We start from the raw sequence: 25,316 nt of genomic DNA on the forward strand, positions 1-25,316 counted from the left end.
ACTATTTTGACTGAGAAGTTCTTGTTTCGTAACCATGTCAAAAGTTATGAGAAGGCAGGAGAATGCGGTTGAAAAGGATAATAAATCAAACATGATGGAATGGCAGAGCTGTTGTGATGAGCCAAATCACCTAATTCCACTCCTATGTCTTATGGGCTTATGTTGGTAACTGGTATACTAATGAGAGGTGGCATTACCTCTCTCTGTAGAAACACCATGTGCTTTGTCACATACCACAGCCGGACTTAAAATCAAGCTCTATACTCTAGAAAGAGGGGCTTCTCTGTTTGGGACACCTCACATGCCCTTCATTACTTGGACAATCTCCAAAACTTCACCTTCATAATGGTCCTTATATACCTCTAGCATGCATCAGGAAGGTTTAAAAGCCCTCCACTTCTTTCTACAACAAAGACCTAACCAGCTTTACTTCACCAACACTCTTATCTGCCAGTCTGAACTTGTTCTTACTTTAATCACCTTCTCTGTTGACTCTTCTCACTTTCTACAAATCAAAGGTGTACCTATTGGCATCCTCATTGGAACTATACCCATCTTTTAGAACAGTCCCTTTTCCAAACCTTCTCTGGTACCACTTTCCTAATCTGCATGTGCAGAATTCATTCATTTTATCACCTTTGCCTCCAACTTCTACCCTGTTCTTAAATTCAAAAGTTTCAAAGTAAATTTATTAACAAAGTACGTAAGTGACGTGGACCATACCTGACACTTCTGTTCCTTCTCTAAATCTCACTGTCTCCTTGAAAGGAGACAAACTATCCATGATATTTACTGTAAACCCACTGACCCCCATAGCTACTTGGACTACAACTCCATCTCTTCCCACCCTGTAAGGATGCAATTCCTTTCTCTCAGTTTCCCCATTGCTGCTGATTTTCCTCTCAAGATGAGTTTTTTCTGTACCAGAACATCTGAAATGTCTTCTTTTTCAGTAAGTGTGCTTCCTTTGGGTTGTGGTTGATAGAACCTGATGTCACATCTCCTCTGCTTCCTATACTTCTGCTCTCACTACACCTTCTCCCAGAGATTCCCTGGCTCTTGTCTTTCATCCTATGAATCTCCACATCCCTCGTCATTTCTGCTAGCTTCAGCGTGATCCCAGCACTATCCATATCTTCTCCTCCCCATCCGTTTCTGTCTTCTGCAGGGACCACTCCTTCTATGGCTCCCCGTTCTGCTCATTACTCCTCACCCTGGCCACTGGCACGTCCCACTGCTCTCGTAGCAGATGTAGCAGATCTTGTCCTAGCACCTCCTCCTTTATTCAAGATTCTTTAATGTAATTTCCTGAACACAAGTATAAAGCAGAATGAAATAATTGTTACTCTGGCTCTGATGGAACACAAAAACCCCCCCACAAAAGATAAAGAAAACAATAATAATAAATAACAATAAAGATAAATACATAAGATAGCTTATATACATTGATTGTACATCCATAATGTGTCACTAGGCACTAGTCAGTCATATGATGATTGGTGACTAGTGTCACCTTATGGTTATAAGATGACTTTACGTCACTTTATGGACATACAGTCAATCCATGTATATAAGCTATCTTATGTATTTATATTTATTGAAGACTTATTACAAGATGACTGACAGAGTAGTGGCTGGGTTGGTGGACGGAGGTGTGATCAGCCTTACTGCTTGGGGAAAGTAACTGCCCTGGTGTGGATACTACGAAGACTCATCCCTGACGGGAGTGGAACAAACACTCCACGAATGGGGTGGGTTGGATCCTTCGTGAGGTTACTGGCCCTTTTTCAGCTCCTTTCTGTATACATGTCCTTGATAATGGGTAGGCTGGTGCTGGTGATGCATTGGGAAGTTTTGACTACCATAGTAATGTCTTTTTGATCAACACAGTGCTCTTTCTCTACCATGCAGTGCTACAGCCTGTCAGGATGCTCTCTACTGGGCATCTGTAGACAGACATGAGTATCGATGACGTGTAAAGTCCAGCTCTCTTCAGCCTCCTCAGAAAACAGAGGCATTGACAAGCTTTCTTCACTGTGTAGAATGTGTTCTGAGATGATGAGAGATTTTGTGTTATGTACACTCACAGGACTTTGAAATTGCTTGCAATTTCCACAGCTGTGTTGCCACTGTAAATGGGGGTGTGAGTGGTGCAAGGCTTATTGACATTAGAAAAGAAGTTATTTGCCTTGCACCGGGCTTTGAGTTCTTCCACCTCCTCTCTGTAGGATGTCTCATCGTTGTTGGTGATGAGCCCCACCACTATCATGTAATCGGCAATCTTGATAATGCGATTATTCGAGTTTATGTCCTTGGTTGAAATTGCTCATCATCATCCAGGGACTTAAATCGTCCTTCTAGGTGAGGCAAAGGTTGACATGTATTTCCTTCAACCCTGTGGCCTCCTGTACACATTGACAATTTTCCTCCTTCCACCAATGCTGAGTTCTTCCAGCAGTTTCTATATTACTCAAGTTGTCAACATGTGCAAAAATTAGTCCAGTGGTACAATTTCTATTTCTTATTTATCCATTTTGAAGAAGCTTGTTAAATATCTTTCATATTTGCCAAATGATTTGGTCAATTTTACGGTTATGTAAATTGATGTTGGTCTCAAGGATTCTGTAGTGAAAAGTTCTCGGGAAGTATTAACATATTTTATGATCTATTATAAAGAAATTACATTTTGCTCTTTGACAGTGTACATGTGTGCAAAATGGATTGTCCTGTTTTCAGCTGTCAAAATGTTTTGGATTCAGAATTAAAATAAGGTTTATTACCACTGAAATATGTTGTCATTTTGCAGCAGAGCATTGCAATGCATAAAATAGACTGTAAGTTACAAACAGAAACCTATATAACAAATAACTAAGTGCAAAATGAGGACAAGAATCATGAGGTAATGTTCATTTTTTCATTTTCTGTTCACAAGTCTGATGGCAGAGGTGAAGAAGCTGTTCCTGAAATGTTGAGTGTGTTTCTTCAGGCTCCTGTATTTCCTTATTGATGGTTGTAATGAGATAGCAATAATTAATCTCTTCAATTTTGCTTCATATTGAAATGATCTGTTCAGTATCACCTGTCTATAAATTACCTAAAATCTTAAGCATTCAACAGGGGTTCCAACCAATTTAAGGTAAATATATTAATAATTTACTAAGGACCAGCAAAGATCATATGATAAACTGTTATGTGATTCCCTTTAGATAACAGCATGCAAATAACTCCAATCCATCTCATAGCAACTAACATATTTCTCTTTGTATCCTTTAGATCGATTCACTTGTGTAATAACTCAATCCAAAAACATTATGTGGCCTCCTCCAGTCGCCACCCTTTAGTTCCTAAAGATAATATATGGTCCAGTAACCAGTTCAAGGAATACTTGAATCAATGTGGTTTTACAAATACCTGGGAGGATATCATCTCCCCTGGCATGAAGAAGGCAATTATAAATACCATGCAGATAATGCAGGACATTGTGAAACCTCGGAAAAACAGTTTCGAATTGTATGGAGCTGATTTCCTGTTAGGGGAGGACTTCAACCCATGGCTGATTGAAATTAATTGTAGCCCCACCATGTCGCCCTCAACGCCAGTGACAGCGGCATTGTGCAGCAGTGTCCAAGAGGACACTATTAAAGTTGTTATCGATCGCAAGCTTGAGAAGACATGTGGCACAGGACAGTTTGAGCTGTTGTATAAACAGGTAATGTAAAATATGCAGCAAAACATGACCTAGAGGCAAAAGATGCTGGAAATCTGGAATGTGGCCAACCATTTTCATTCCAATTCCCATTCCTGTTACATTAGTCCATGGCCTCCTTTTCAGTCATGTTGAGGCCACTCTTAGGTTGGAGAAGCAACACCTCATATTGTCTAGGCAGCCTCTAACCTGATGGCATGAACATTGATTTCTCCAACTTCCTGTGATGTTTTCCCTTCCCATTCCCTCTTGAAGAAGAATTTCCCCATTCTGGCTTCTTACAGCTTTTCTACACCTGCCTATCACCTTCCCTGGTGTCCCTCCCCCCTTCCTTTCTCCTATGGTTCACTCTCCTATCGGATTCCTTATTTTCCAGTCCTTTACCATTCCCACCCACCTGGCTTCACCTATCACCTTCTAGCTATCCTTCCCCTCCCCGCACTTTTTTTATTTAGGCATCTCCCCTCTTCCTTTCCAGTCTTCATGAAGGGACTCAGCCCAAAACATTAACTGTTTATTCATTTCCATAGATGCTGCCCAACCTGCTGAATTCCAGCATTTTGTGTGTGTTGCTTTAGATTTCCAGCATCTGCAGAATCTCTTGTGTTTAAAAAATGCTGGAAATAGGTCAGACAACATCAGTGGAGAGAGGAGTGTCACATTTCAGCAAAAAAAAATCTGATTACGATTTGAGCTCCAATGTTGTATGCACATTTATACTAGTTTAATTGTAATGAGCTCTTTTCTTTTTCCTATTAACTGTTTGATAAATCTGATATTGATAAATATACTTTCTTTATAATTCTGTACAGTGCACGATCTATTATTTCTTGCCGATCAATAATCAATATGAGTAGTATTTACTCAAATTGAGGTTCCTTAAATTGGAATTCCTAATGTTCCCCAAATCATATTTACTATATACTAGACATATATTGTTTATGAAAGGTAGCTTTCTCACCTGAGTCACATGGCTGTTAACAGAGATTGCTAATTAGCGGAGTGTGTTTATGTGCCCTGGTGAGAGGGTTACATTTTGTGGTGGTTTTCAGATGCTGTGTGGATGCTGTTTTAGGATCGATTAAGCAATTTGTGTGTTCAAACCAGTTGTTAAACTAGTGTTGAGGTAAGTGATCAAGATAATTTATCATGGATGCCGCAGGGATTAGGGTTTGGTGCGATTCATGGTGGTTATTCTCAAATAATGCTTGTGTTCTGAGCAGGGTGGGTATTTGAAGCCTCAAAGAACTGTAACTTGGAGGGCTGAGTTCTGTAGAAGTATTGGGACAAGTTGCACTGGTTTACAGTGTTTTGATCAATCAACTGGTAGGGATGCTGTGTTAGTCCAGACTAGCAGTGACGTAACTGAAGTTGTGCTGCCCAATACATTAGGAGAACCCAGAGAGGTGAGGCAAGAGCAGTCTATATTATTAGAGAAGGCGGGGGGGGGGGGGTGAGAATGTAGCTGAGGGTGAAGACCTTAAAAACAAGTTGTTCTTGTTTCTGTGAAGTGAGGGAAAGGAGTGGTCTGATGTGAAATGTCAAGTAGGTCATTCGGCGGTTGATGGAAACTCTGAGTTGGCTTTAGCAATTATATCACTGGTCAATAAATGCCAAGGTGTAACTGCAGAATACCAAAGTTATTATAGACCGGGAGTGTTCTCTGGAGTCAAGCCCACACCCGATGGGGAAGAAGAGTGAGACCTGGGAAGAGCAGACATCTCAGTTACTGCATCAGTGGCTGTGTTCAGACGATATGAAAAGAACAGTGACTGGTAGAGAGTCTAGAAGGTCCAGTGAGGTGCCCAAAGGCAGAAAACCCATCATTCATGTCCATGGGCTACATACAAACATTAAAAAATGTTTTTGGCACAACGGACAGCCCAGCAGCACTTATGATGAGGTTTAGTCATAGATTCCAGGAGAAGGAGGAGCCTAAATTCTCAGGCTGGAGAGACTGCTGCTTTGCTTGCAGTGTAAAGCGGCCATTCAATTGGCTGAGATAAATAAATTAAGAATGGAACAGGGTATGTGGTCACGTAATATGATTGCTTTGAGCATTCAAATAACACATAAGATATGTTCCCCTCCCTCGTTTGTTGAGCTGATCAGAGAAGTCAGAGAGGAGGAAAATACGAAGGAGAAGTGGGAGGCCTCCTCATCAGGGCAAAGTCCTCAGTAGTAGCCTCTGTTGCTGAAGCTACCCCTGATGCCACATGAGTGGGGTTTGCAGGATGCAGTGGCAAACCTGTACACCAGGGTATCTTGGTTGATGTCGGCTAGTGCTGCCACCATGCATGACAAGGCCAATAGGAAGCTGGACCCACTGATAGGACAGAGGTCTCTTGATGAAGGAAGCAACCAGTATTTTCTGTTACAATTGTGGTGAGGATGGACATTTCAAGCAGGAGTGTGAGGGACAGGAAAACCTTTGGAAAGTAACCCGACGGTTACTTAAACAGAAAAGGAAGTCAGGAAACTTCAGAGAGACTGAGTAAGGGAACGGCCTGTCATTTCAAGGGGAACATATTCCAATCAATGTATCAAGGAAAACACAAAAGTGCAACACTCTATTCTTGAAGGCATTGTGGGACAAGCTCAGGTGTATCCATATGCATCAAGGATATATGCACCGTATGCAAGAACCATGCTCTATACAGCTTCTCAGGTTACTCTACTCCACAGATCCTTTTACAACTGGTATTTGACACGTTTACCATTGACAGCACTTAGTGCCCTAGAAATCTGTGGCCTTAGTACTGATGATTACCCATAGGATGGTTACTTGTCATTGAAACTGGAGTTTTTGGAAGCAGATATTGGAGTAGCTGACACCTTGATACATTATTGTTGCTGTGTCCTGATCTAGTTGGAAAAGGGAAGCTTCCATTATTGTGGGAACAAATTTTCCCATTGTGGGAAGACTCATGGGAGCATGCAAAGAGAAATGGAGAGAATTTTTTGAAAACCTTCTCCATTCACTTGGTGTTCAGAGCTGCTTTTGAAAAGGTGCAAGCAGAAATGAGGGACTGTGTGGTACACCCAGCCCAAACCATCCTGTTACATCCTGAGGAAGTAGCTCGAGTGAAGGGAAACACCAAATTCCCCAAATGCCCAATTCCAAGGCCCTCCTGAGGATCATGGAGAACAGTCACGCTTACCTGCTGGAATACTGGTGAGACATGAACTGCAGAAACCTCAGCTGTCCATGCAATCAGGATGACTGTGATCCTCAGAGAGAAAGGTCACCCTCATACATGGGATGCCAATGGCACATCTTTTTCAAGTGACTGTAATGTCTTGTTTTCAGGTGAGAAAACTGGGAGAGAGACAGTGTCCTGGATTGGGAAAGTTAACAGCAAAGTCGTTTAATTTTGGTAACTCCCTGGTACACAAGGAATGGAGAAGGAAACTAACGGAGAAGATGTTCAAGCTTGAATGCCTTTTCTACTGACGAGTTCGATGTGGGCTACTCCAAGGTGACAGAAGATACTCCTGTCAAAGAGAGGTCTCGATGGTTACCATCAGTGGAGGTGGATGATGCTTGGCTACATCTGCTGAAACTGAAGCTGGAATTATCACTGAGTCGAAGACTCCCTATTCATCACCCATAGTGAGGAAGAAGAATGGGAAGGTATGAATGTGTGTTGATTATTGGACACTGAACAGACATACAGTCTCTGACCTACAGACCGTTCCACAGATTGAGGAAACTCTGGCCTGTTTGAGTGTCTTGGATCTAAGGAGTGGATATCAGATACCCATGAGTGAAGCTGATAAAGAGAAGATCGAATTTATATTTACACTTAGATTCTTTCAGTTTGAAAAGATTATTTCAGTTGGAAAGGATTCTCTTGCCATATCAGGAGCACCAGCTACTTTTCAACATGTAATGGAGAAGATTGTTGGGGACATGAATTTGCTTGAGGTACTGGGATGAACTCACTGGAGGATCATGAGATGAGGCCACTGAACGTGCTAGATTGCCTGAAAGCTGGAGGGTTAAAACCGTCACTAGACAAGTGCCGGTTGTGTAAGTTATCAGTCAACTATATTGGACACACAGTCTCACAGGATGGAGTAACTATGAATCTATCCAAGATAGAGGCAGTGACTACATGCCCGTGGCCCAAGAATATGAGTGTTCTACACTCATTCCTTGGATTCTGCGGGTACTATCGGAGGTTCATGAAGGACTACTCCAGAGTAAGCCACCCCTTGAATCAGCTTCTGTCTGGTTACCCTCCCTTGGGGAAGAAAGGGAGGATAATGAAGGGAGAAAGCAAGGTTTATCTTACCCTTTGGAACCTTTTGGAGAACGATGGAATGTGTGAAGAAGCATTTCATCTACTGAAAGATTTGCTGACTAAAGCACCTGGGCTGGCCTTTGCAAACTTATAGTTGTTGTATGTACAGTATACCAATGCTAGCCATGAGGGTTTTGCAGCTGTTCTATATCAGGGCCAAGGTAAAGGGTAGAGACTTGTTGCTTTCATTAGGCGGAGTCTGTAAAACCCTCTGAACAAAACTACCCTATGCACAAATTGGAGTTTCTGGCATTGAAATGGGACATGGTGGATAAGTTAAGTGACTATCTATATGGTGTCAAGTTCAAGGTAACAAATAAAAACAATCCACAGACTTACATTTTGACCTTTGCAAAGTTGGATGCCAACAGATAGTCGTCGCTGGTTGACGGGGTTGTATGCTTATGATTTTGGCCTTAAAGATTGGCCCAGCGGGTGGGGGGGGGAGGTGTTTAGAACATTAATGCAAATGCATTGTCCAGATGTTTGCAAGAGCTGCAGGAAATGGACAGAGAGTGGCAGGATGTTCCTGTCACTGGTGTTACAGCAATGTGGTAGTTTTCTGCAGTGGGGATTTGAGAGGTAAGGCTATGGCCTGAAAGAACTTTGAATCATTTGGAAGCTTCTAGTTGTGCCATTTCACAAGTATATTGAAATTTGACCTTTCTGGATTCAAAGCAGTTGCCTGCCTTGAGCCCTGCAGAATTGGCAGCAGCCCAACAAGACAACCCTTGTATGCGTGCCATTTGATCATCTGTTTTCAAAGAAGATATGTCAAAGTTGAGAAGACAAAACACCCTTCGATATCTCTACTGATGAGGGAATGGGAAAAAATGAAGATGAGGAACAAAGTTTTATACAGGGTCACATCTCCTCCAAACAGACTTCGACATTCCCAGTTGGTTTTGCCTGAGAAGTATCAGAGGATAGTACTAAAGTCTCTTTATGATGATGCAGGTCACTTGGGGTTTGACAAGACCTATGGATTGGTTCGAGATCAGTTCTATTGGCCCCAAATGAAGCCTGAAGTTGAAGAGTACAGTAAATCATGCTTCCGATATATTTAGAGGAAGATCCTGCATACAAGAATTGTTCCACTGTCTCACTTAAAGACTACAGGACCATTTGATTTAGTGTGTATGGATTTCCTCTCCACAGAGACTGATTCCAGCATGCTGCAAAGGTCTTGATCATCACTGATCACTACACCAGATATGCTCAAGCCTTACCCACAAAAGATCAGAGAGTATCTATAGTTGCCAAAGTGTTATTTCATTATGGCCTCCCAAGAAGGATACACAGAGATCAGGGAAGGCGATTTGAGAGTCAGTCCATACACGAGTTACTGGACAAGCTCGGAGTCAAGAAGTCAAAGACCATGCCATTATCACCCTCAGGGTGATCCTCAGCCTGAAAGGTTCAACTAGGTGCTGCTGGACGTACTTGCAACCCTGGATGCCAAAAAAAGAACAACTGGAGCCAGTGTATTGGACATTTGGTCACTGCTACACTGTACACCAAATGCAGCTACTGTCCTGTAGATCTGTATTTTGGAGCCAGTGGTGACGACTTGCCACAGAAGAGGAACTTCACATAGCATCTGACATGAGGAAAAAACTGCAAAAAGATTATGAAATAGTAATAGTCTCTGCTACCAAACAAAACTAAGGAAATAAAGAGACATGATCAAAAAATTAGGTTCTCCACTGATGCCTAGAGAGAGGGTTTTAATTAGAAATTTGGGGCTACCAGGGAAGCACGAGTTGGCTGAGTGCTGGGTATCTATGCCTTACAGAGTGGAGAGACAGATGCCAAGTGTCCTAGTTTTCCGGGTGAAGCTGGAGGATAGAAATTGTCCTGAAAAAATTCTCCATTGGAATTGCCTCCTACTGTTAAGGGCAGGAAGTACGTGTTGACCCAGAGCCTGACATGGAACCTACACCCAGCAGGAGAACTCTGAGCAGGAGGAGAGGAACAGAAAGGCAACAAGCCGACAATAGTGTGATTTCAGTGGACAAACTTAAAGAGGGACCAACCACTGAGTTCTGTACAGGCTCAGCGAATGAGGAAATGGGAGTGTGTTATGCAAACTCCCCAAGAGTTGATGAAGAGATTTCTGAATCCCCCAGTCCTGACTCAGATGTAACAGGGAGTGAGAGGACTGCCAGTGGACAGGCAGACATGATAAAAGACAGTGAGGGGAAACTGAGCTACAGTACAACTGGGGATGAAGCTGAATTCAGTCAGGTGGCCAGGAGAGCCGAGTTGTCGGAAGGTATGAGTGATAAGCAGGGGGAGGCATCTCCAAGTGAACAGGAACAGTCACAACAAGTGCCTGAGACTGAAGAAGCTGATAACAAGACAAGGTCTCAGAGTCAGGAAGCTCCCCCAGATAGGCTGGCATATGATGCACCTGGGACACAGAGTACTGCATCTATCCCAGTAGTGAGCTACGTTACCACCACTAACAAAATCGTTTGGGGGGGGGGGGGTTGGAAATCACAAAATTCATTTGAATACTGTGTTATTAAAATTGGTTTAATAAGTTTCAAACTCATGAGGACATGACTATTTTTGGTGGGGGTAGAATGTAATGCCCTGATTAAGATTTCTACTGCTATGCTGTTGATATTTCATTTTGATAGTTTTCTGTAAAAGCAGAGTGTCCTGATAGTAGAATGTTTCGGTTTTGGCTAAAGATAAGGAACTATGTTGCTCAACTTAGGAATGTTGTGTCACCCAATTATGATGGTGGGATCGGGAAAAGGTTTTTGAAGTTCTAGTTGGGCAGAGAGAGGTTTGTGACAGACAGTGGTTGGGTTTGTGTTTTTTTTGGTGGGAGGTGCAGAGAGGAGAGTATTCAGGAGAATGCCTGGGGGATTTGATCCAAAGGGGAGACCCTAATGCAAAGAGTTCTTCATGAGACAAAGGAGTCCATGAATGAAGTTCTACACGATTGGTGATGAGAATTCAGTGCTGTGAGTGAAGCGGTATACCCGACCACTAGACACAACATGAGCGCCAACATGTGCACATTTAGACTGGTTTAATTGTAATGGGCTCTTCTTTAAAACTTATTTTTCCTATTAACTGTTAGACAAAGCTGAAATTGATAAATATACTTCCTTTAAAATTTTATATGGCGCTCAACCTGTTATTTCTTGCTGACCAGTAATATGGGCAGTAGTTATGCCGCATTCGCTCAAATCATTCCTTAAATCAGAATTCCCAATGTTCCTGTTTGGTTGAACCCCAAATCATACTGACCCTAGACGTATATTGTTTATGAAAGCTGACCTTATCACCACTGAGTCAGGTGGCTCTTAGAAGGCTAATGAGCTGAGTTTTGTATACGAGTCCCGGGAAGAGGGTTACACATAGCATATTACAGTGCCAAAGGAGGATGACTTGTTTATCAAATTTTCACTATCTGTAAAGCAGAACAAGCATTTGATCCCTTTGCCTGCTCTTCTCTATAACCCTGTTATAATTTTCCTTCATTTACTTATCCATTTCATTTTCAAATGATACCATTGTATCTACTTCTAATTCCATTCTCAGGACTGCATTCCAGATTATCACCATGATAAAATGTTTTTACACCAATCATCTTAAGTCTCTGTCCTCTACTTAAAGCTCTTACTGCTTCTGAATTCTCTTTTCTTTGATGAACTATTTAATGTTCATAATTTTGGACAGATCCATACATTTTTATTTTATCTTTCTCTGTTCCAGGTGAATACTCCCCCATAATTCCTGGTACTATTTGAATAAATTTTTCTATCCTTCCCACAGCCTTGATTTGGTCATAAAATATGCAGTCCTGAATTCAACCTAGCATTGTAACTGATGCATAATTATTATTTTATAAAGGTTCAGCATAACTTCATATTTTTTTCATTTTGTCCTTTCTTTGATATAGTCAAGGATTCCACATACTATTTCAATTGCCTTCATATTCCAACTGTAAAGTTCATACACAAAAAAAAAAATGCTGATTTCTGGTACTTAAAGTTATGTGGTTGGCATCCTGTCATGTGTACTCATTCTTTTGGAGAAATTAAAAGCTTAATTTCTCTGCATTATTGACTTCCTATCCATAAGTGGATATAGCCACAAGCAGCTGAGGTTTTGTTATCAGAGTTTTCCTTCTCCTAGATGAGCTGCCAACCATAGCTGACAAGCTCCATCTGCCCACAGCAATTGGTTTTAAGACAGCAGTAACCCACCTTTGCACCTTCTGTCAGTAGAAACAGTTTTGCTAGGCTTAGTAACTAAGCTACACGTAAAGGTCAGGAGCTGGATGTGATTGTCAGAGGCTAACGTTATTGGGAGCATTTAATAAATAGTGGGACTACCTCCCTCAGCTATGACAACTTTAAGGAACATTTTGAAGAACTGTACTATATCCATTGGATGCATATGAATCAATACAGGGCAACATGGTATTATAGTGATTACTGCAATTGCTTCATAGCACCAGCGATCATCAATTGGGATTCAGTTCACAAACTGTCTGTAAGGAGTTTTTGTATGTTCTTCTTGTAACCCCATGGGTTTCCTCAAGGCACTCCTTTTCCTTCCACAGTCCAAAGTTGTACAGTTAGGGTCAGTGAGTTGTGGGCACTCTAGGTTGGTGACAGTTGTGGGCAGCCTCTGCACAATCATCACTGATTTGATTTGACAAAGACAGTGCATTTCACTGCATGTTTCAATGTACATGTGACTGATAATGATTAAGATTTTAAAAATTTGCTTTATCTAATGAGGTTAGTATTTTCTCGAAAAAAATAAAGTTTTGCCCAATGATATATTCATTTAAATAATTTACATTATCCGTGATAATGATATTAAATAAAATATGGCAAAAGCTGTACTAACTTGATTTAATCTGTTGTTTTATTTTCAGAATACAACAAACATCCCTCTGTACCTAGGAATAAATTTGCTGGTTGAAGGATCAGGCATCAAGAAACCACCGGTATTTACTCAGAGCTCTGGAATACACAACAACTTCCAGGTCTCCCAAGCTCTGCAAAAACCTAATACTGCCAAAGCACAGATCGGCCAAAATTCCATCAATTATGATGGAACCAGTTCAGCCAGTACTCGAAATGTCAAAAATAAAGATGATTCTAAAGTAGTCATCAATCCAAGCAAAACAAAATGTTCATTAACTGACCGAAAACATGAATTTTCAGATCATCCTATTGCTTCTAACGATTCCATGAATGCAAGGAATTCTTTTATTCTTTTCAATTCCGGCAATGGAAAAAATTCTATAAATCCCAATCATAACAATATTGCAAAAGTTCCACTGAAACTCACTCATTCCTGTGATGTAAAATACCCCAATAATTCCAATAGTGCAAACCATTGCATAATTCCCCAGAACCCCAACGATGCTAAAAATTTATCTCGCAAGAATTCCGGTGTTGCCAAACATACATCAAACTTTGTTAATTCTGACAATGCAGAGGATAATTTAAATACTAATTCCAGCAATACAAAAGATACAATAAATGTTACCAGTTCCAGTATCACAAATGATGAATTGAATTCCAAAAATTACACTACTGCAAACAGTTCTGCCAATACTAATACTTCCAGAATTGCAGGAAAAGCATCAAATTCCACTGATCGTGCTGATATGGACAGTCAGTTACAAGCCATTAACCCAAGCATTACAAACAATTCTCCATTTCCCACTCAGACCAGCAAAACCAAATACCTTATTAATTCTAATAATTCAAGTCATGCAGGTAATATAGCTCCCAAACATATTAATTCAAAGATGTCCAACACTTCTCAGGATTCCAACAATATCCTCCAAGACTGCAGCAGACCCAATCATAATAGCAAAGGGAAAACTCACAACAATTCCAAACACAATGGTAAGACAAAGAATTTGCATGTTTCCAAATATTTCTGCAAAACAAGAAATAATGTTAGTTACAATAAGATGGCAAGTGTTTTAAGCAATTATAGTGTTCTGAGCTCAAGTGTTGCCAAGGCTTGGGATGACTTGGAGGAAGTGAGAAATAACATTGTCGACGCAACTCAGGGTGGTAAAACTGAAAACATTACCAAACTTCACTTTGTTGACAAAGTGGAACAGCAATACGAAATGCCAAAGCTGAGCAAGACAGGACGAAACAGGGGAACTGAAAAGCACCATTTGCCAACAAAGACCACATTCTCACAAGTGAGCACATCTGTGAACCATTCCCTCTTTCCTGGTCAACAGTTACTCAGAAACCCCCTCCAGGTAAAGTTGAAATATTTAAGCTTAGACCTGTTGGACCTGAAAGATAAGAAACATTCGAGAGCTTCAACTACTGTAGATGCAAACAAAATCAGAGCTCTCCATGAAAAGTCTATTCCTTTGCGTTACTCGTACAATACATCACGGTCACAATCAGAGGACACTAATATTCCACAGCTTCATATTACTGGTTTACAGACTCAGTTTAAAGCTTCAAGTGACAACAGCAAAAAGTACATTGAGACCCAGCATAATGCAACCATCAATCTAATGAACAGGCATCTGCTAACAAGTTATTTTCCACTCTTTCAGTAACTATTGCTGTGCTGGTCTATCCTGTCCAGAACAAGTATGGGGCTCCTTTATTCATCTAAGTACTTGTCCTTTCCGGTGCTTCCAATCACTCAAGGTCCATTCCAACAAACCTTTTGCACTGCTTCCATTAAAGGAGGACTTTGCTGATGGATCCTTGCCAAATCATTCACCAGAACAAGGGCAATGCATTCTGCAAATTCCCATAGAAAATGATTCTCCTTGGAATATATTTATTTTTACTTAGCTTTAAGAATGTTAATCTTATTGAACATTGACATTATTAGTAGTTGTTTTTGAAAAGCCATTTTGTGTTTTTTGAAAAATAGTGTTTTGTAATAGTTTAAAAGATAACTGCTCATCTCAGGTGACGTATTTGTATCTGTGCATTTGAAAGTCTTTGTAATAATGAATGAATCAGACATTATTATAGACTAAAGTTTTTTTATTAATTTAAAATTCTACCTCTGCATTTAGCAAACCACCAGATAAATTGAATATTTTAGAAATATACTGAACTGTCCAAAAATAAATAACATAATGTATAAAGGATAAGGTTTGTTAGAGACAGAATGTAACAGGTAAGAAGTATGATAATGCATTTTGGTACAAGCAACAATAGTGTGGACTATTATCTAAATGGGGAGAAGGTTCAAACATCAGAGGTGAAGAGGGACTCAAGAGTCCTTACACAAGACTCCTAGAGGGTTAATTTACAGGTTGAGTGTGGTAAAGAAGGCAAATGCAATTTTGGCATTTATATCAAGGGGAATTGAATATAAAGGCAAGGAGATAATTCTTGACAAGAGAAAATCTGCAGATGCTGGAAATCCAAGCAACACACACAAAATGCTAGAGGAACTCAGCAGGCCAGGAAGCATCCATGGGGATAAAAGGCACTGTTGACATTTCGGGCTGAAACCTTTTGGCAGGACTGGAGAAAAATAGCTGAGGAGTAGATTTGAAATGTGGGGGGAGGAGAGAAGAAAAACACCAGGCAAAGGGGGTGGGTAGGAGCACCAGAGGGAGGTGATGGACAGGCAAGGAGATAACATAAGAGGGAGAAATGGTGAAGGGGGGGGGCATTACTGGAAGTTTGAGAAAACAATGTTCACGCCATCGGGTTGGAGGCTACCCAAACAGAATATAAGGAGTTGTTCGTCAAACTCAAGTGTGGCCTCATCGTGACCGTGGAGGAGGCCATGGAGATCCTCGATGCTGGAGACGTAGTCAAATATGTATAGTTATGACACCAACTATTAAGCTTACCCTTTGTCTGATTTCTGAGCCTCAAATCATGTTGATTAGTTCCTGTCATAATTTTTTTCAACATTCCCCATAGTAAAACAATATGACCACAGATATAAGAAAATGAGACTAATATGCTCTTAATCATAGAATCATGTGTTTCAGCAAACATTATGACATTAGGTAGCATAGTGGTTAGCACAATGCTTTACAGTACAGGCAACAAGGGTTCAATTCCCATGGCTGCCTGTAAGGAGTTTGTACATTTTCCCCATGATGCTTGGGTTTCCTCTGGGTGCTCCGGTTTCCTCCCACAGTCCAAAGGTGCACCAGATGGTAGGCTATTTGGTCATTGCAAATTGTCCTGCGATTAGGTTAGGGCTAAACTGGAGGGAATACTGGGTGGCATGGCTCAAAGCCCAAAAGAGCCCACTCTATGCTGTATCTCACTAAATAAAAATACGTAAATATCCATCATCATCCCTAGGCTTGTCCTGCTGACTGGCAGGAGTACTCAATGTTGTCTCTGGGCCTCATCGAGTTTCACCGCATTTCAACAAACACAAAAATTCTCCAACTGATTGCCATCTATAGCCTACAAATCCCTGTGTTTCCATGTTCAACAAGGTTAAGAAGATGCACTGGAATCTCCCACCCAGTGTACATCACCAAAAGTGCTCTTAGTAACACCATTGCTGGCTAAGCTGATCAAGACCTAAGTTATAACTGCCATTATCATCTTGCAACAGTTGGTCAGGGAGCCACACAAGGGAGAACCAACTTGGTTCATCATTCTGTCAGTCACTAATGCATTTCTCTATGACAGTGTCAACAAGAATGGTTAACACACTCTTTGTATGATCAAATTCCCTTTGTCAAAATAAGGATCCACTTATGTTGGCAAAAGAGACTGATTCAGTGTGATCTAGTAACTCAATGGTTCGTACGAGAAGTCATTTGCAGTGGAATCCATTGCCATAAAGAAAGAAGACCAGTGCTACTTCAGTAACAAGTATGGAACAGCATTCCAGAATCAACATTTAGAATACCTTGAAATATTGGATTAGTTTGGTGGAGCTAGAACCCAGAACCAGATGCCAATTAAAAAGCAGCAGCAATAAACAGTTGAATAGTCTCATTTACCAACCAACTTCCTTCTTATCCAGTCATAAGTGGTGGATAATGAACCCCTCAATAATTGAGGGGGTTTGGTTAGTTGGGGGAGGGTTTTAAATAATTTGGCTGAGGATGGGGCAGTGGGTATACAAGAAGATGCAGTGTGTAGTCCAACTATGAGGAAGGACAGACAGATGATGGAAAAATTGCAGTCCATGGGATGAGTTGAAGTGTAACATGGAGGCAAGATCAAAAAAGGTGATGAATACAGGACTGAAAGTGTTATATTTGAATGCAAGCAATATATGGAATAAGGTAGATGATCTTGTAACACTTAGAGATTGGCAGGTATGACATTGGGGACATCACTGAGTCATGGCTGAAAGATCACAGCTGGGAGTTTAACATCCAAGGATACTCATTGTAATCAAAGGACAGGCAGGTGGGCAGAGGTGGTGGGGCATCTCCATTGGTAAAAATTTAAATCAAATCCTTAGAAAGAGGTGACACAGGATTGGAAAATGTAGAATCCTTGTTGGTAGAGTTAAGAAACTGCAAGTGTAAAATAACCCTGACAGGAGTAATGTACAGGTCTCCAAATAATAGCCAGGATGTGGGATGCAAATTACAATGGGAGATAGAAAAGGCATGTAAAAAGGGCAAATTTATGATAGTGATAAGGGATTTCAATATGCATTTAAACTGGAAAATTAGGTTGATGCTGGATCTCAAGACGGAATTTGTACAATGCTTATGAGGTCACTTTTTAGAGCAGCTTGTGGTTGAGCCCATTTGGGGTAAGCCAATTCTGGATTGGGTGTTGTGTAATGAACCAGATTTGATTAGGGAGCTTAAGGTAAGAGAGCTAATAACATGATAGAATTCACTCTGCAGTTTGAGAGAGGGAAGATAAAGTCAGATGCATCAATATTACAGTGGAGTAAAAGAAATTACCAAGGCACGAGAGGTGCTGGCCAAAATTGATTGGAATGGGACACCAGCAGGGATGACAGCAGAATAGCATTAGCTTGTGTTTCTAGGGGAAGTTTGGAAAGCACAGGATAGCTACATTCCAAAGATGAAGAGTATTCTAAAGGGAGGATGATGCAACCATGGCTACCTTGTACCTGGGACCTGGGTTAACCTCCAGGTTGAGTCGGTGATGAAGAAGGCGAATGCAATGTTGGCATTCATTTCTAGAGGTATAGAGTATAACAGTAGGGATGTGATGTTGAGGCTGTATACTCATCAGACCATGTGGAGTTTGTGTGCAGTTTTGGGCTCCTTATTTTAGAAGGGATATACTCACATTGGAGGGGGTTCAGAGAAGATTCACAAGAAGGATTCCAGGAATGAAAGGGTTACTGTATGAGGAATGTCTGGCAACTCTTGGGCTGTATTCCCTGGAGTTCAAGAGAATGAAGGGGGATTTCATAGAAACATTCCAAATGTTAAAAGGCCTGAACAGATTAGATATGGAAAAGTTATTTCCCATGGGAGTTAAGTCTAGGACAAGAGGGCATGACTTCAGGATTGAAGGATGTCCATTCAGAACAGAGATGCAGAGAAGTTACTATAATCAAAGGGTGGTAAATCTGTGGTATTTGTTGCCATGAGAGGCGTAGAGGTGAAGTAATTGGGTGTATTTAGGACAGAGGTAGATAGGTTCTTGATTAGCCAGAGCATCAAAGGGATAGGGAAAAGGCACGGGATTGGGGACGCCAGAAGAATTGTATCAGCCTATGATTTAATGGTGGAGTAGACTCGATGGGCTGAATGGCCTACTTCCGCTTTTATATCTTATGGTCTTAAGAGCGGATATCAGACCACTGGAAAATGATGCTGGAGAGGTAGTAATGGGGGGCAAAGAAACAGTGGAAGAAATGAACTTAAGTATTTTGCATCAATCTTCATTGGGGTATCGACTAGTGGTATGCCCAATATTTGAGAGTGACAGGGGGCAGAAGTGAGTACAATTGCTCTTACCAAGGAGAAAGTGCTTGGGACACTGGAAGGTCTTAAGATAGATAGGTCATCTGAACCAGCTGAACTGCTCCCTGAGTTCTGAAAGAGATAGATGAAGTGGAGGCATGTAGTATTTCAAAGATAACTAGTTTCTGGAATGGCTCCAGAGGACCGGAACATCGCAAATATAACTCCACTCTTTAAGAATGGAGGGAAGCAGAAGAAAGGAAATGATAGGCCAGCAAGCCTGACTTCTCTGGTTGTGAAGGTGTTGTAGTCAATTGACAAGGATGAGATTTCAGGTACTTGGAGACCCATGATAAAATAGGCCAAAGTCAGTATGGTTTTCTTAAGGGGAAATCTTGCCTGACATATCTGTTGGAATTCTTTGAGGAAATAATAGGCAGAATAGGCAAAGGAGAGTTAGTGGATGTTGTGTACTTAGATTTTCAGGCATTTTACAATGTGCTGCACATGAAGCTGCTTAAAAGGATATAAGCCCTGATATTACAGGAAAGATACTAGCATAGATAGAAGATTGGCTGACTAGTAGGAGGCAAAGAGTGGGAAGAAATGGGGCCTTTTCTGATTGGCTGCTGTTGACTAGCGGTATTCCACAATGGTTGGTGTTGAGATTGCTTCTTTTCATGTTGTATATCAATGACTTGGATGACAGAATGGAAGGCTTTGTGACCAAGTTTGCAGTTTACAAAGGTGTAGAGTATTTTCTAAACCAGGAGAAAATTTAAAAAATCAGAGATGCAAAGGGACTTAGGAGTCCTTGTACAGGTTCCCTAAAGGTTAACTTGCAGGTTGAATCAGTGGTGAGGAAGGCAAATGCAATGTTAGCATTCATTTTGAGGATTAGAATATAAATGCAAGGATGTAAGTTTTTTAAGTCACTGGTCAGATTGTAATTGAAGTGAGCAGTTTTATGCCCCTTATCTCAAAAACGATGTGTTGGTATTGGAGAAGGTCCAGAGGAGGTCCATGGTAATGTTTCTGAGAATGCAAGGGTTAACATATGAGGAACATTTGATGGCTCTGGGCCCTTAAGTCACTGGAGTTTAGAAAAATGAAGGCAGAATCTCACTGAAACCTATCAAATATTGAAAGATCTGGATAGGGTGAACATGAGGAGAATGTTTCCGACAGTGGGATCAGAGGATATTCATTTAAAACAGAAATGAGGATGAATTTCTTTCACCAGAGGGTAGTGAATCTGTGGAATTCATTGCTACTAACAGCTATGAAGCCCAAGTCATTGAGTATATTTAAAGCAGAGGTACATAGGTTCTTGATTAGACAGGACTTCAAAGGTTACAGGGAGAAAAGAGGAGAATGGGAATGAGAGGGATAATAATCAGCCATGATGGAATGATGGAGCAGACTCAATGGGCTGATTGGCCTGATTTTGTCCCTATGTCTTATGGTCACAATGATGGTGGTAGAAGCAACTTGAGAAAAAGCCTTCAATCACAAGCAATAATCCACCTTAATTTCTTTCCAGTGTCCCTAACATTTTAGATGCAAAATTTCAATTCAATCCATGTATGATAAATAGATAGATAGATAGATACTTTATTAGTGAAACATGGTTGCAGGAAGGGTGTGATTGGCAACTAAATATTCCTGGATTTAGTTGCTTCAGGTGTGATAGAGTAGGAGGGACCAGAGGAGGAGGTGTTGCATTGCTTGTCCGAGAAAATCTTATGGCGGTGCTTTGGAAGGATAGATTAGAGAGCTCCTCTAGGGAGACTATTTGGGTGGAGTTGAGGAATGGGAAAGGTGTAGGAACACTGATAGGAGTGTATTATAGGCCACCTAATGGGGAGCGTGAGTTGGAAGAGCAAATGTGTAAGGAGATAGCAGATATTTGTAGTAAACACAAGGTGGTGATTGTGGGAGATTTTAATTTTCCACACGTAGACTGGAAAGCTCATTCTGTAAAAGGGCTGGATGGTTTAGAGTTTGTGAAATGTGTGCAAGATAGTTTTTTGCAACAATACATAGAAGTACCGACTAGAGATGGGGCAGTGTTGGATCTCCTGTTAGGGAATGCAATAGGTCAGCTGACAGATGTATGTGTTGGGGAGCACTTCGGGTCCCGTGATCACAATAGCATTAGCTTCAATATAATTAGGGAGAAGGACAGGACAGGACCGAGAGTTGAGATTTTTGCTTGGAGAAAGGCTAACTTTGAGGAAATGCGAAGGGATTTAGAGAGAGTGGATTGGGTCAAGTTGTTTTATGGGAAGGATGTAATAGAGAAATGGAGGTCATTTAAGGGTGAAATTATGAGGGTACAGAATCTTTATGTTCCTGTTAGGTTGAAAGGAAAGGTTAAAGGTTTGAAAGCACCATGGTTTTCAAGGGATATTAGAAATTTGGTTTGGAAAAAGAGGGATGTCTACAATAGATATAGGCGGCATGGAGTAAAGGAATTGCTCGAGGAATATAAAGAATGTAAAAGGAATCTTAAGAAAGAGATTAGAAAAGCTAAAAGAAGATACGAGGTTGGTTTGGCAAATAAGGTGAAAGTAAATCCGAAAGGTTTCTACAGTTATATTAAAAGCAAGAGGATAGTGAGGGATAAAATTGGCCCCTTAGGGAATCAGAGTGGTCAGCTATGTGTGGAGCCGAGGGAGATGGGAGAGATTTTGAACGATCTCTTCGGTATTCACTAAGGAGAAGGATATTGAATTGTGTAAGGTGTGGGAAACAAGTAAGGAAGTTATGGAACCTATGACAATTAAAGAGGTGGAAGTACTGGCGCTTTTAAGAAATTTAAAAGTGGATAAATCTCCGGGTCCTGACAGGATATTCCCCAGGACCTTGAGGGAAGTTTGTGTAGAAATAGCAGGAGCTCTGACAGAGATCTTTAAGATGTCATTAGAAACGAGGATTGTGCTGGAGGATTGGCATATTGCTCATGTGGTTCCATTGTTTAAAAAGGGTTCTAGAAGTAAGCCTAGCAATTATAGACCTGTCAGTTTGACATCAGTGGTGGGTAAATTAATGGAAAGTATTCTTAGAGATAGTATTAATAATTATCTGGATAGACAGGATCTGATTAGGAGTAGCCAGCATGGATTTGTGCGTGGAAGGTCATGTTTGACAAACCTTATTGAATTTTTTGAAGAAGTTACGAGGAATGTTGACAAGGGTAAGGCAGTGGATGTAGTCTATATGGACTTCAGCAAAGCCTTTGACAAAGTTCCACATGGAAGGTTAGTTAAGAAGGTTCAGTCATTAGGTATTAATGCTGGAGTAATAAAACGGATTCAACAGTGGCTAGGTGGGAGATGCCAGAGAGTAGTGCTGGATAATTGTTTATCAGGATGGAGGCCGGTGACTAGCGGGGTGCCTCAGGGATCTGTTTTGGGCCCAATGTTGTTTGTAATATACATAAATGATCTGGATGATGGGGTGGTAAATTGGATTAGTAAGTATGCCGATGATACTAAGGTAGGAGGTGTTGTGGATAATGAGGTGGGTTTTCAAAGCTTGCAGGGAGATTTATGCCTGTTAGAAGAATGGGCTGAACATTGGCAGATGGAGTTTAATGCTGAGAAGTGTGAGGTTCTACATTTTGGCAGGAATAATTCAAATAGAACATACAGGGTAAATGGTAGGGCATTGAGGAATGCAGAGGAACAGAGAGATCTAGGAATAACAGTGCATAGTTCCCTGAAGGTGGAGTCTCATGTAGATAGGGTGGTGAAGAAGGCTTTTGGAATGCTGGCCTTTATAAATCAAAGCATTGAGTACAGAAGTTGGGATGTAATGTTAAAATTGTACAAGGCATTGGTCAGGCCAAATTTGGAATATTGTGTGCAGTTCTGGTCACCGAATTATAGGAAAGATATCAATAAATTAGAGAGAGTGCAGAGACGATTTACTAGGATGTTACCTGGGTTTCAGCACTTAAGTTACAGAGAAAGGTTGAACAAGTTAGGTCTCTATTCATTGGAGCGTAGAAGGCTGAGGGGGGATTTGATCGAGGTATTTAAAATTTTGAGAGGGATAGATAGAGTTGACATGAATAGGCTGTTTCCATTGAGAGTAGGGGAGATTCAAATGAGAGGACATGATTTGAGAGTTAGGGGGCAGAAGTTTAAGGGAAACACGAGGGGGTATTTCTTTACTCAGAGAGTGATAGCTGTGTGGAATGAGCTTCCTGTAGAAGTAGTAGCGGCCAGTTCAGTTGTGTCACTTAAGGTAAAATTGGATAGGTATATGGACAGGAAAGGAGTGGAGGGTTATGGGCTGAGTGCGGGTAGGTGGGACTAGGTGAGATTAAGAGTTCGGCACGGACTAGGAGGGCCGAGATGGCCTGTTTCCGTGCTGTGATTGTTATATGGTTATATGTTATATGGTTATCCCCAAGGGGGAAATTCAAACATTTTCCCAGTGTCCCATACACTTATTGTAGCAAAACTAATTACCTACAAATAAATGGCAGAGTGCACTAGTTACAAGAAAGAATACACGTCTAACAACAACCCAACCAATAGAGGAAGCCAGTATAACGATAATGCAAGTACAAATGGAAAAATTATATTCAAATATGCCCATTCCCCAAATAATCAACAAACCTAAATTAACCAATGAAGGCCAATCAGTTTGCACTCTTATGTGCTATTTGGGTCTGTCAGAATCTTTTGCCTTAAGGTTTCTATGTAGCCTGAAATGTAGAAATATAAGTGAATGCTCTTTCCACTGACGTAAGTTTTCACCCTGAGTGGACAAAAGCAGCCTGGTAGGAAAAGGGGAACAAGAAACCCAGAAATTGGCTGAAGTTGTACCCTGCACAAAATGGTTGTTGTCACTGAAGGCCAATAACCTCAGCCTTCTCTTTAGACAGTTCAAGGTCACCTGCTTCCTTTTCCAAGGTGACTGATAAAATTAAACAAGATAAATTAACTCTTGCACAGGTACAGCTGAAGCCACTTAGTAGCTTGGGGTGAGTTATGCTCTCTCCGCCCCTTTTTACCTGGCCTCTGTGCTCTCACCAAAGGCACTTGGAATCTTCTTGGATGCAGCTGGCTCCATATTGAGCAGTCTTCGACCCGGGATTCCAATCAATGAACAAGTTATACCTTTCTCAGGGACATCCTCGAAACTTTTTCTGTGCCTTCCCAAAAAAATGATGTGACAGAGCCCAGAGAAAAGTCCATGTTTCGATACATACAAAAATACAACCCAGGTGCAGGAAGGAGTTGGCTACTTGGAAGCAAGCCTTCTCGGTCATTTAATATCATGGGTGATTTGATTGTAATCTCAACTTCATATTCCCACCAGCCTACAGTAACCTTTTTATCTTCCCTATCAAGCATTCATCTGTTTCTGACTTAAAATACCCAGAAACTCCTTTGACACAGCTCTTTGAGGAAGAGAACTCCAAAGAGATATGAGAATCTGGTGTCAGGTCAAAACTTCGCATTGGGAGATCTCAGTCCTGATGCAGGGTTTGGAGCTGAAACATTGACATTTCCTTGCCTCCTTCAGATCCTGCTCATTCTGGCAGATTCCAGCATCTGTGGTCTCCTGTGTCTTGATGTGAATCATATTGCCCACCTATAGAACCAGCTGAGTTAATTAGAGCATCACACACAAAATGCTGGAGGAACTCAGCAGGCCAGGCAGCATCTATGGAAAAGAGTAAACAGTCAACGTTTTGGGCGGAGCCCCTCATCAGAGTTTTGTGTGTTGCTTGGATTTCCAGCCTCTGCAGATTTTCTGGTCTGAGTGTAATTAGAGCTCTGATAGTGGGGGTGTTACCCTGGGAAAGGAAGGTGGACAGTGGTTCAGTTGCCATGCTAATGGATTGCGCTATACAGGATTGAAGGATCAACCAGCTTTCTAGTGTCTTTGGCAATAGTGTGTGTCTTCAAATAGAAGGGCAGAATTTCTGCTGCCCAATAGGCTATTACCAGAATGGAATGCCTTGCACCAGTCCTGGGGGCCAGATTTCTGAACACTTTTCCTTGGCTAGCTGAACGCAATGCTGGAGGTGTTGGTGAATGTCATCACTAGTGCCTGTCAACACTTAAAAGAGCTCCTAAGTTGTGAAAATTATTTTTTAAACAAAGTCTTGATATGGATCTGTAATGTTAGTGACAGGACATGTTAGCCCATTCGACTTTCATTAAGAGTAAGGCCAATTCTTTCATTCATTTCAGTAAATGAGACAATAATTTGAAGCTCAGACTCCGAAGTATTTATATATTTCACTTAATGGTGAAGTAGAGGTGATTAAGGCAGAACAGTTTCCTCTACATTGTGTCCATTACCTCCATTCCAGGGGAGCGTGTCAGAGGTGAGGTGCAATATAGCAGCAAGGAAGACTGAGAAACTCCCTGACCCATGTCTGGTTTTGGTCTGCAGTTGACCT

At 41.1% G+C, this 25,316-nt stretch overlaps 1 protein-coding gene across 6 annotated transcripts in view; it reads left to right on the top strand.

The window, feature by feature from the left end:
• The window catches only part of ttll3 (tubulin tyrosine ligase-like family, member 3), a 106,722-nt gene extending 91,711 nt beyond the window's left edge, over nucleotides 1–15,011 (top strand). For 5 of the 6 annotated variants that reach the window (XM_059944699.1, XM_059944701.1, XM_059944702.1 and 2 more), the window contains 2 exons: nucleotides 3,274–3,709; nucleotides 12,923–15,011. In XM_059944699.1, coding sequence (XP_059800682.1) covers nucleotides 3,274–3,709; nucleotides 12,923–14,593 — 2,107 coding nt within the window. In that variant the 3' untranslated portion in view covers nucleotides 14,594–15,011. Of the gene's footprint in view, nucleotides 1–3,273; nucleotides 3,710–7,016; nucleotides 7,341–12,922 lie in introns of all 6 variants that reach the window. The other variant, XR_009506875.1, reaches the window with a different exon arrangement.
• The last annotated feature ends 10,305 nt before the right edge of the window (nucleotides 15,012–25,316 follow it).

The sequence above is a fragment of the Hypanus sabinus genome, chromosome 19 (genome assembly GCF_030144855.1).
Source record: "Hypanus sabinus isolate sHypSab1 chromosome 19, sHypSab1.hap1, whole genome shotgun sequence".
NCBI classification, from domain to species: Eukaryota; Metazoa; Chordata; class Chondrichthyes; order Myliobatiformes; family Dasyatidae; genus Hypanus; species Hypanus sabinus.